This window comes from Elephas maximus, chromosome 10 (assembly GCF_024166365.1).
Source record: "Elephas maximus indicus isolate mEleMax1 chromosome 10, mEleMax1 primary haplotype, whole genome shotgun sequence".
NCBI lineage: Eukaryota > Metazoa > Chordata > Mammalia > Proboscidea > Elephantidae > Elephas > Elephas maximus.
The window spans coordinates 117,925,981-117,938,887 of record NC_064828.1 but is presented as its reverse complement, the minus strand read 5'-3'; the positions used below and the strand labels follow the sequence as shown (position 1 = coordinate 117,938,887).

The 12,907-nt window shown below is 44.2% G+C and overlaps 1 protein-coding gene across 15 annotated transcripts in view; it reads right to left on the bottom strand.

Annotated features, from left to right (window-relative positions):
* KLC1 (kinesin light chain 1) overlaps nucleotides 1-12,907 on the bottom strand; it is an 88,189-nt gene that overhangs the window by 31,255 nt on the left and 44,027 nt on the right. For all 15 annotated transcript variants that reach the window (XM_049898568.1, XM_049898569.1, XM_049898572.1 and 12 more), the window contains exons 6-9: nucleotides 3,577-3,664; nucleotides 2,864-2,965; nucleotides 584-757; nucleotides 333-432 (exon numbers count right to left, since the gene is read on the bottom strand). In XM_049898568.1, coding sequence (XP_049754525.1) covers nucleotides 333-432; nucleotides 584-757; nucleotides 2,864-2,965; nucleotides 3,577-3,664 — 464 coding nt within the window. The remainder of the gene's footprint in view (nucleotides 1-332; nucleotides 433-583; nucleotides 758-2,863; nucleotides 2,966-3,576; nucleotides 3,665-12,907) is intronic.

Here is a 12,907-nt window from a genome sequence, read left to right as displayed (position 1 = left end):
AGTGTGAGCTAATACTTCTAAACAATTTTTAGAAATTTGCTCCCAAAATTCAAATTAAATTCTATCCTTAAAATAGTGTGATGACTTGGATACTACCAAGTTCAAGTTGGAAATCACTATTTTTAATGCAAAACCCAAAACCTGTTGCCATTGAGTCAATCCAACTCATAGTGACCCTGTAGGACAGAGATGCACTGCCCCATAGGGTTGCCAAGGAGCAGCTGGTGGATCTAAACTGCCAACCTTTTGGTTAGCTGCCATAGCCCTTAGCCACTGCGCCCACCAGGGCGTATACTACTACATCTGCCTAGAAACAGCAGTACATTTCTTACCGTCTACAGAACCAAACTCCCTTTCATGTGCGCGAGTGAGAATCTCTTTGTACAGTGTTTCTGCTTGCTTGAATTTGCCTTGTTTCAGAAAGCAGGAAGCCTTAAAATAAAAGAAAGTGTTTAGCATCCTCCATATAAAAAGAAAGCATACACTTCTACCCACAGACTAAACTATAAAACAGGGTTCTGATTTTGGAGAACAACTCAGGAATACGAATGTTCGCTCTGCAGACTGTACTTCACCAACACACCAGGTTGTTCTTCGTTTTGGCCACGTTGGGGTCGTCAGGCCCCAGTTTGGTCTGGTAGATCTCCAGGGCCCGCTGGTAGTAATACTCCACCTCTTCGTACTTGCCCTGGTTCTGGCACAGCAAGGCCAGGTTATTTAACTGCTTGGCAACATCTGGGTGATCCTTTCCCAAAACCTGGGAATAAAAAACAGCGTATTAGAAAGACCTGTTTGTTTCACTGCCGTCCAGTCCACTCCCACCCTCAGGAAGAGGAGCTTTCTGAAACGTAACTGTGACTGTGCTCCACCAGGATTGCCATCTGTAACTGCTCCCACCCTTGTTGTTCAAGAGAAGTGATGAGCCAGCCAGCGCTGAGTGAGGCCTGACTAGGGGTGGGGGATGCTGAGCCCCTTCAACATGTTCTACCTAACTCGTATGAACAACCCCCCAAGGCAGGGCACTTTATCATGCACAATCTAAAGATGAGGAAAGGAATGTTAACTTGGTTGCCAAGTTCTAGAGGAGTTCAAACTGAAACCCAGCCCCTTCTGACTCTAAAACCTCCTGTGTTACACACATTCTTCAATACAAGCCCTCTACGTAAACGTCAAACTCTTTGACTTAGCCCTCGCTGTCCCTTCGGGTTGGGACCCGAGGCCCTCTGCCCTCGTCCCATGCTCCCTCTCCCTCTCATTTCTACTCCACCACCTGCTGCACCAGACACCTGGAGGCTCTGCTCCTTCAGGACTCTGATCCAAGGTCATCTCCTCAGCGGGCACGTCCCTAGATCCTGATTAGAGTAGCCCTTGCCCCAACCCCACCCACGGAACTCCTGAGCAAGGCACTTAGCTTTTTTTATTTGCAAGTATCACTGCCTGGAATTACATCGTTTTTCCATCTTTTTAACGGATTACTGCCCGCCCCCACCCATTACAAGGTAAGCCTGTCATCCTCACCAGCATAGTCCCAATGTCCAGAAAGGGACCTGGAAGAGTAAGTAGGAGACTGCCTCTTCAGACTCAACAAGCACGTCATTCTCTCAGCCTGCGCCCAGGGCAAGCTCCCTCCCAGCGCCTCCTCTGGAGCCATGCCCACTGCCCCACCAGGGTCTGGCCTGGCCCGGCCCAGCTCCGCCTCTGTCCTCTCCCAGAGCTCAGTCCTAGAGCCCAGCACTGGGCCTCCCAGGCCTGACTGGGCTCTGATCTGTAAATCGTCAACCCTGACCAGGCCAGGGCTCAAGTCCTCAGGAAGGCCTTGCTAAGTGAGAGAACGGAAGTGCAGATGTGTGGACTTGGTGGGTCACCTGTGACACGTCACAATCCTTCATAGGATGTATTTTGTGCCTCCGTGATTGTAACCCCAACCAACCAAAAACCCACTGCCGTAGAGTCGATTCCAACTCAGAGCAACACTCCAGTCCACTCAAAAGCTGACCGTTTCATTTCATAAGCATCATGCAGATGACATTTAAATTTAAAATTGAACCTGCATAATTTGACAACAAACCCCTTTTCATTTTCCCTCTCCCACTTCCTTGCTATATGGCTCAAAATTAAGTGTCAATCTCTCAGTATCGACTGTACTGATAAATGACCACGAAACACGAAGTTACCAGCTGGTTAAATTATGGAACAGAGTTCTGATTCTGGAGAAAAACAATGACCTTTGGTCCCGGGCCTGATGCCTAAATCTCTCTAACATCTGACAGGATACTGCTGAAATTAGCAAACTAGTTTTTTCAAAACCTAATTACCACAAAATGTAAATGCTGGTGTTATTATATTCTAATGTACACCTAATAATATACTTTTCACTGCTTTCCCCATTTAACAGCAAATACCAATTAAATGCACAAATGACAAAGCTTTACACTGAAAAATAAGAGAAAAAAATTATACAGCCAGTTTTCAAAAGGAGAGTTAATTTTCTAGCTCTGAAAATAACCATTTCATTTTTAAGCTTCAAAAAGCTTATTTTGCAAATCCATTTTTCAAATGTAGTAGTTTTCTTACTGCCAACTACCTGGCTCACGGTCAGATGGAATATTTCCAGCCACCCCCCTCTCAAGTCCTCAGATACTCCTTAAGGGAGCCGCTTTTGGCCACCCTGAGCTCCGAACTCCACCTTTCTGAATACCCAGCCCTCCGAGGTGGTCTCAAGCACCTACCTGTACAGCCAGTCAGGCTTTGTTCCGTGGGCTAACTGCCCACAAACGGTCAGTAACAACAGATCACAGAGGTCATTTCTCAAACCTTCAAACTGAGTATTAAAAAGAGGAAGTGCAGCCTCACTCTCACACACCTTTTCTCTGATCTCCAGGGCCCTTTTGCACAGCGGCTCGGCTTCCTTGTACTTCCCTCTTTTACCGTAGAGCACCGCAAGATTGTTCAGAGTCGCAGCCACCTGTCAAGACCAGAGAGCTACTTAGAACGGCAAAAGCTACCAACACACAGAGAGTATGTGTCTACAACCCAGGCATCTATACCTGGAGCAAAGCACTCTTAATTGGGTAAAAGAATACAACCTCAGGTAGAAGCAGAAGAGCAAGTCACTGTAACGCGGACAGACTACAGAAAGTGACACTGAAGAAGAGCAAAGATTAAGTCAACATCAACACCATGATCTCGATTTTCACTTCACTGGAAGCCACAAAGCCAACCAAACAGATCTGCATGGAAATCTGACCAGATTTTAATAAAAAGTCAATATAAACTCTTCAGAAAAAAATTTACAAAGGTACATGCAATTTGATTTAGGATCAAAAACGGAGGTCCGTGACCCATCTGGGGTGGAGGTGGTGGACAAATGAAATGTGCACTGGTGCGTGCTGAATGTCAGAGTCCCAACACGGACGCTTACCATCAGGTTAAGTGAGTGAAGACCGCCTACCTGCACCCCCTGTGAAATGGCAGCTCTTAAATCTTGCCTGTTGAGTTCAACATTAAGGTAAGTTGGGTAAAAAGCTTATCAGGGAAACAAAATGTGAAAAGGGTGAAAGCAGCAGATATACAAACCGCGGGGTGATCTTTGCCCAAAGTCTTTTCACGGATCGCCAAGGCGTCATTCAGTAGATTGGCTGCATCTTTGTATTTATTCTGATCCCTGAATGGAAAAACACAGATGGAGGGTTTTATGTGTAGCTTACCAGGTCATCTTCCGTAAAAGTATTTTTGGAACTATGAAATAAAAGTTAAGCTTCGACTATTTAAAAAATGAGAGTCGAGTACTTGAACTGTTTAAAAACAGACCAGCCCTGAGGGAGGGAGAAGGCAGGGAAGAAGCTCGTCAATACGTGTGCTGCAAGGCGAGCCATGGAACCAGACCAGCAGAGATCCTGGCTCCTCTGCTGATTAGCTTTCTGGCCTGGACCTCCCAGCCCACTTCCCGAGATCTAGATACAACGCTGCTCCTGCCCAGCACGGTGTCCTGAGGGTGAACAGCAGAGTAAGTGAGGCAGTCTAGACCAGATGGAGCCTAAGGTGGCCATCAGACGGATCTGATCCCAGCCGCTCGACTCTGGGTCTGCCACTGAATAGCCATGTGGCTTTGGGAACACTGACCAACATCTCCAAGTCCCAGCCATCCCACGTGTAAAATAAACATATCACCTAACTCATGGTGTTGCTGTTAAGAGTTAAGATGATGACGACATGCTCATTTAAAATGAGAAAGCCTTTTTAAAAGCAGAGTAAATACATAGAACACGTACCAGTATCTTGACCTAAGAGCCCTGGTGGCGCAGTGGTTAAGTGCTTTGCTGATAAATGAAAGGTCAGCGGTTCGAACCCACTCAGCGGCTCCCCAGGAAAAAGATCTGGTGATCTGCTTCCATAAAGATTAAAGATTAGAGCCTTGGAAACCCTACGAGGCAGTTCTACTCTGTCCTACAGGGTCGCTATGAGTCAAAATCGACTCAACAGCAGTGGGTCTGGGTTTTTTCTTGACGTAGGGCACAATCTGCCACCATTTTCTTGAGTGAGGAGAAATGAAGGGTCTTTCTGACTATGGTAAACAGACATCAGCAACCCAGATCCTTGGTTTAAGTGTGCTACTCACCACCAATGAGACTGCAAGCAAGTGACTGCTGTCCAGACTTAGTACACCTGCCTCTCAAACTGAGTACTGGCAGCTACCCTGCAAGGCTCTGCTCTGCAGACAGCAAGCAGGTAAGAAGGCTTCCAGGACCTCTGAAGCACCCGAATTCTGGCCGAGTACATTGTTTCATGTTTTTCTTTAATTATTCTGTTAATACATTATAAGCTGCCATTAACTTATTTTGAGTCTCAACAGGTATGAATTAAGTTTCAAAAACTAGTAAACACAGTAAAAAGCAAAACTACTACCTAAGAGTGTTACGAGAACTAAAAAAGACAGGTATCCTGACCACTTCTGGAAATGGTGTCCCAGTCATTAAATGTTTGAGGTTGCTAATTAGCCAGCGCCAAGGTCAGCCAAACCCCAGAGCCTTGATTCTAAAGTACGGGCCCCCAGGCCAGCAGCAATCAGCCTGACCTGGGAACTCAACCTGGGAATGCGAATTCCTGGGCCCCACCCCAGACCTACTGAATCAGAAAGTGCAGGGTGCCAGCAATCTGTGACTAACAAGCCCTCCAGGAAGTTCTGATTCCACTACAATTTGAGAGCCACTGATATTCCATTCCTCATGATGGAAGCTGAGCAGGTAGCTAAGAACAAAACGCTTCTTAGAGAACAACACAGTGCTCAAGGCTGGCGTTACTGCTGTGTGCCACGGAGTTGATTCCACCTCATAGCAACCCTACAGGATGGAGTAGAACTAACCCATAGGGTTTCCAAGGAGTGGCTGGTAGATTTGAACTGCTGACCTTTTGGTTAGCAGACTGAGCTCTTACCCACTACACCACCAGGGCTTCTCTCAAGGCTAAGAAAGGTAAAAAGTGGTCCCCAAAATGGAACAAAGTATACTAAAGTAAGCATTAAACCCTAATAGAAAAATAGACAAGACATCACAAAACTCACAGAAGAAAACAAATGAATAAAAATACATGATCCACTCAAAAAGAGTAAAAGGTTACTCAGGCTGCCCCCCAGGTCGGCAAGCCTGGGGCAGGGAGTGAACTTACACTACCTTCTCAAAAGCAGCTCACCCCCTATCAGGAGTCATCAAACGTTTATCCTCTACTTAACCCGTTTTAGGAACTGATCCTAAAAGAAAAGAATCCAAAATCCTCAACAAAGCTTATAAAGATGTTCATCAGTATACTAATGGCCAAAAAGAAAAAAGCTTGATGTTAAATGTCCCGTGAGAGAATGACCAACATAAATTATGGTACAGCCTCGGGTGGCATGCTCAATATGAACATAGACACAAATTTATTTTTTCAAACTGTATACAGATATGGGTAAACCCTCATTCTAAAATACTAACGGAAAATACAGGATTAAAGAGAGGCCACTGAGTCCCCCGACAGGGTGATGTTTACGTCACCCGTATGCTGATGGATTTACCCAATACTAAAGACCATACACAAACGTGTCACTGCGTTCTTCGAGGCAGACTCTATTCATGGCTGATTTTTATGCCGTGCCTTTCTATATATTCCAGTGTCTCCGAATCAAGTATTTTATAAACAGGAAAAACCACAAAAACAAATCAGTCACATTCCTTGTATGTATTTTTTAACTCATTTATACTGATATTATCCAGTGTTGGCTAAATTATACGCTCTTAGAGGGCGTGAACATTTAAAAACCGTTTCTGCGATGAACGTTAGCATAATCTGTCGAGATCTGACACGCAATACCTGTAGCTAGCAAACTCCTGCGGTGTCACAACAGCAAAAATCTGCAACGACCTAAACGTCCACAGGACGATGGTGAAACAGCTTCTAGTGCCCACATAGTGTGGCTGGCCATGAACCAGCCCGGGCCGGCAGCAAACTTCAGAGCACGACCTCATTTTAAGTGCTGCTGTGATGGCGCTGGAAACCCTGGTGGCATACTGGTTAAGTGCTACACCTGCTAACTAAAAGGTCAGCAGTTCGAATCTGCCAGGCGCTCCTTGGAAACCCTGTGGGGTACTTCTACTCTGTCAAGCAGGGTCGCTGTGAGTCAGAATTGACTCGACGGCAGTGGGTTTAGTTTTTTGGGGGGGGCGGGGGGTGATGGTGCCACTTGTTTTTCTCTGGATTTTTGTTTGTTTGTATTATACCAATATTTAAAAATTCTTTTAAAACATCACTTTATCTACATGGATGTGTGGACTCCCCCACTTCTCTTTCAGTATCACTGGCCCCATGTCCCCCTGCCACCCCTGCCCCACTATCCCGTCCTTGCTCAAATTCCCGTTACCACAGCCCCAAACCCCCAACAAGGCCACTAACTGATCGCCTTGCCTCCAGGCTGTCTACCACCCCATCCTGTACTAGCTGCAACCACTGCCCTCCTGAGCACGGCCCACAAGGCCTCCTCGACCGGGCCATGCCCCCTTCTGCCTCACCTGTCCATATGCCACAGAGCTTTCCCAAACACTGCCCAACTCCACCTGCTGAAATCCTACCCAGCCATCCTTCAGGGTTCAGTGAAAAGCGCCCTCTCCTCCATCAGTTCCTCCCTAGTCCTCTCAACTGGGAGAAATCTCTGTACCAGTGACACTTCTGTGTTCTCTTAACACACTACCACCTCCCAGCTTCTATAATCATACACATGGACATAAATAGCGTATTTCCTAAATAAGGCCCTAAGTTCCTTTACAGACAGATAAAGATAATGCTCTTATGATATCTACTATCTGCCAGGCACTGCCAACAACCCTCCCCTTGGCGCTCTGTATGTGGTATTGTAACTACCTCCTCTTCAGATATGAGGAACCTGAGGCTCTGGAAAGCTCAGTGCTCAGGACATCACCTGACTACTAGGCCACTGACCCCAGATCTAACCCGAACCCTCCTGCCTTTAACCTCAATATTCTGTTTTTCCTTTGAGGGCAGAAATTACATCTTATTCTCCTTTTAAGGCCCAGAGACTTAAACGTAGTTGCCTTTCAAGAAAATCTGTTAAGGCGGGGCCGAGATGGTGGAATAGCTAAATGCTTCTGGCAATCCCTCTTACAACAAAGACCCGAAAAAAACAACTGGAACAATTATACTTATGACAAGCTAGGAGCCCTGAACATCAAAGACAAAGTTAGAAAATGGGCTAAGCAGCAGGGGTAGGGAAGAGGTGAGGAGCTGCACAACCTGAATCACCGGGAGGCCTCAGGCACCATTCCAGGGAATGTCTGCGATGGGCTGGTGATTGCCTTGGGCTGCAGTTTCCTCAGGGAGAAGGAGCCAGCCACACAGCCTACTCATACCTAGGGAATCAGAGAAGAACGGCGCTCTCGCCAAAAGCTAAGTATTTACCTATATTTTACCACACCCCCCACCCCCAAGCCAGCTTCAGAGGCTGTTGGTTTCCCTGGGCCTGAGATAGGCCCTGTTGAGCGCCTGAAGCCATCCTCCAGGCCTTGGAGAAGGAATAAATTCCAAATTGGGGGAAAAGATAATATGTCAGCTCCACTAACCTAGGGACCTCGGAACAGAAGCAGCTCCTGTCCAGGCATAAACGGTCCACAGACTTTGAATACCTTTGCCCCCTGCATGGACCCATGTGGGCCTATTTCAGGAGAACAGGCCCCTGTTGGCAGACTACAACTGCTTCAGCTCTGCGGTGGGGAGGCTGGGGTCCGATGACTGACACCACTTTGACTATTATACAGAGTCCTCACCTACCCACATCAGGAGCCTACGGTCTGCTGGTTCCACTCAGGTCACCGAGCCACCAGCGACAGGGGTCCAGGGATAACTGGTACCTCCCAGTCCTTACAACCGAAAGCGCTGGATGCCATGGTCCCTCTGTAGAGCCCACCCACCCGAACACTCTAGGGGAGGGGCTGCCCTTTCCTCAGCATCACCTGGTAGGTGATTCTCACCCCCTGCCTTGTTCAGAGCGTGACCCTGTGCGGCAACCAGACACCGCTACCTACACCAGTCACCCCTGCCCCTCTAAGACTGCTGGGCAGAGCCTGCACCACCCACCTGAGGACCAGCTACCTCGACGCCTGAGCTGAATCCATACAACAAAAGTGAATGGACTCCTAGACTGATGTACCTGACAACTGCTCTAACCATCTGGTGACAGGACGTCAGAGCTACAAGGTGAAAATAATCAAGCTAGCTCACTCAAGCAACCCATTTGGACATATCAAAACAAAATGAGGCAAGAAGCTAGGGTACACTAAACAAACATAAAATAAACTAATATGATAACTAATAGACGGCTCGGAGACAACAGTCAACGTCCAATCACATAAAGAAGCAGACCACGATCGATTCAACAGAATCTCAGAACAAAGAATCAAGGGGTCTCCTAGATGAAAGTGCCTTCCTGGAATTACCAGATGCAGTATACAAAATATCAATATACAGAACCCTTCAAGATATCAGGAAGGAGATTAGGCAATATGCCGAACAAGGAAAGGAACACACAGATAAAACAGCTGAAGAAATAAAAAGGTTATTCAAGAACATGAAGGCAACTGGACTGAACTAAAAGCAAAAAAGTTTCCTGAATAAACTGAATGCTTTGAAGGCCAGCAAAGCAGGGGTGGGGGTTTGAGGACCATGTTTCAGGGGGCATCTAAGTCAACTGGCATAACAAAATCTATTAATAAAACATTCTGCATCCCACATTGAAGAGTGGTGTCTGGGGTCTTAAACGCTAGCAAATGGCCATCTAAGATGCATCAATGGGTCTCGACCCACCTGGAGCAAAGGAGAATGAAGAACACCAAAGACACAAACTAATTATGAGCCCAAGAGACAGAAAGGGCCACATAAATCAGAGACTACATCAGCCTGAGATGAGAAGAATTAGATGGTGCCCAGCTACAACAGATGACTGCCCTGACAGGGAACACAACAGAGAACCCCTGAGGGAGCAGGAGAGCAGTAGGATGCAGACCCCAAATTCTCATAAAAAGACCAGACTCAATGGTCTGACTGAGACTAGAAGGACCCCAGTGGTCACAGCCCGCAGACCTTCCGTTGGCCCAGGACAGGAACCATTCCCAAAGCCAACTCTTCAGGCAGGGATTAGACAGGACTATGGGATAGATAGAAAATGATACTGGTGAAGAGTGAGCTTCTAGGATCAAGTAGACACTTAAGACTATGTGGGCATCTCCTGTATGGACGGGAGATGAGAGGGTGGAGGGGGTCAGAAGCTGGCCAAAAGGACACGAAAATAGAGAATGGAAGGAAGGAGTGTGCTGTCTCATTAGGGCGAGAGCAATTAGGAGTATATAACAAGGTGTACATAAATTTTTGAAGGAGAGACTGACTTGATTTGTAAGCTTTTACTTAAAGCACAATCAAAATTTTAAAAAAGAACATAATAAAAAATTTAATGAACTGGAAAAATCCACAGACACCAATCAGAAATTCAGAAGATTAACAACAAAATTACAGAAGTAGACAACTCAAGAAAAGTCAGAGGAGCAGAACTGAGCAAGTGGAAGGCAGAATTGGTGAGTTTGAAGGTAAAGCACTTGGCAACAATACATTTCAAGAAAAAATACACAAGAGAATTTTAAAAAATGAAGAAAACTTAAGAACTATGTGGGGTTCTAGCAAGAGAAATAACCTGCGAGTGATTGGAATACAAGAACAGGGAGGGATAACAGAAAATACAGAGAGAATTCTTGAAGATTTGTTGGCAGAAAACGTCCCTGATATCATAAAAGACAAGAAGATATCTATCCAAGATACTCATCGAACTCCACATAAGGTAGATGTTAAAAGAAAGTCACCAAGACATATTATAATCAAACTTGCCAAAACCAAAAGTAAAGAGAGAATTTTAAGAGCAGCTAGGGATAAACGAAAGTCACCTACAAAGGGGAGTCAACAATAAGCAGCTCGGACTACTCGGCAGAAACCATGCAGGCAAGAAAGCAATGGGATGACTTACATAAAGCATTGAAGGAAAAAAACCGTCAGCCCAGAATCACATATCCAGCAAAACTGTCTTTCAAATATGAAGGTGAAATTAGGACATTTCCAGACAAACAGAAGTTTAGAGAATTTGTAAAAGCCAAACCAAAACTACAAGAAACACTAAAGGGAGTTCTTTGGTTAGAAAATCAATAATATCAGGTATCAAATGAACACTAGAACACTGAGCAGGGCAATCAGAACTCAACCCACACAGGGAAATCACAAAAATAAATCAAGATAAATGAAGTTCAAAACAGGAAACAGTGATGTTATTATATAAAAGAAAACAACGTTAAAACAATAAAAAGGGACTAAGAAATGTAGTCATAGATCTTTCACACGGAGAGGAAGGTATGGCGAAAAAAAGAAAAGTAAGGTTGAAAATAGAAAAACAGTAGTAAATATTAAGATAACCACAAAGGACACTAACCATCCTATTCATCAAAATAAAACACAAGAAACAGATAGAAATTCAGCAGAAACAAAATCAACAAAAATGAATGAGTAAAAGAAAATACATAAAGTACTCAGAACAAAAAATTAAGTGGGAAAAAGAAACTGTAAGCAACACGCAAAAAAAAAGACATCAAAATGACAGCACTAAACTCATACCTATCCATAATTACGTTCAATGGAAATGGATTAAATGCACCAATAGAGACAGAGACTGGAAGAATGGATTAAAAAACACAATCCATCTATATGCTGCCTACAAGAGATACACCTTAGACTCAGACACAAACAAGATAAAACTCAAAGGATGGAAAAAAAATATAAGGAGCAAACAACAATTAAAAAAAAGCAGGAGTGGCAATATTAATTTCTGACAAAACAGACTTTAAACTTAAATCCACCACAAAAGATAAGGAAGGACACTACGTAATGATTAAATGAACAATATACCAGAAGGCTATAACCATGTTAAATATTTATGCACCCAATGACAGGGCTGCAAAATACATAAAACAAATTCTAAGAGCACTGAAAAACGAGATAGACACCTCCACAATTATAGCAGGAGACTTCAACACACCACTTTCGGTGAAAGACAGGGCATCCAGAAAGAAGTTCAATAAAGACATGGAAGATCTAAATCGCACAATCAACCAACTTGACCTTATAGAAATATACAGAAAACTCCACCCAACAGCAACCAAGTATACTTTCTTTTCAAGTGCACATGGAACATTCTCCAGAATAGAGCACATATTAGGTCATAAAGCAAGCCTTAGCAGAATCCAAAACATCGAAATACTACAAAGCATCTTCTCTGAGCATAAGGCCATAAAAGTAGAAATCAATAACAGACAAAGCAGGGAAAAGAAACCAACGCTTGGAAACTGAACAATACCAACGCTTGGAAACTGAACAATACCCTGCTCAAAAACGACTGAGTTATAAAAGACATGAAGGATGGAATAAAGAAATTCATAGAATCCAATGAGTATGAAAACACTTCCTATCAGAACCTTTGGTACACAGCAAAAGCAGTGCTCAGAGGTCAATTTATATCATTAAATGTACACATACAAAAAGAAGAAAGGGCCAAAATCAAAGAATTATCCCTACAACTTGAACAGATAGAAAGAGAGAAACAAAAGAAACCTTTAGGCACCAGAAGAAATTAAATAATAAACATCAGAGCAGAATAAAATGAAATAGAAAATAGGAAAACAATTGAGAGAATTAACAAAACCAAAAGCTGGTTCCTTGAATAAATTAACAAAATTAATAAACCACTGGACAAACTGACAGAAGAAAAACCAGAGAGGAAACAAACAACCCAAATAAGAAATGAGATGGGCGATACTAAAACAAACCCAACTGAAATTGAAAGAATCGTATCAGATTACTATGAAAAACTGTACTCTAATCAATTTGAAAACCTAGAAGAAATGGAGGAATTTCTAGAAACATATTACCTACCTAAACTAACACAAACAGAGGTTGCTGTTGTTGTTACATGCTGTCGAGTCGGTTCTGACTCACAGCGCCTCTATGCACAACAGGAAGAAACACTACCTCTCATGTACCATCCTTAAAATCGTTGTTATGCTTGAGCTCACTGTTGCAGCCACTGTGTCGATCCACCTCGTTGAGGGTCTTCCTCTTTTCCGCTGACCCTGTACTCTGCCAAGCATGATGTCCTTCTCCAGGGACTGATCCTGACAACATGTCCAAAGTATGTAAGATGCAGTCTCGCCATCCTTGCTTCTAAGGAGCATTCTGGCCACACTTCTTCCAAGACAGATTTGTTCGTTCTTTTGCCAGTCCATGGTATATTCAATATTCTTCACCAACACCACAATTCAAAGGCATCAACTCTTCT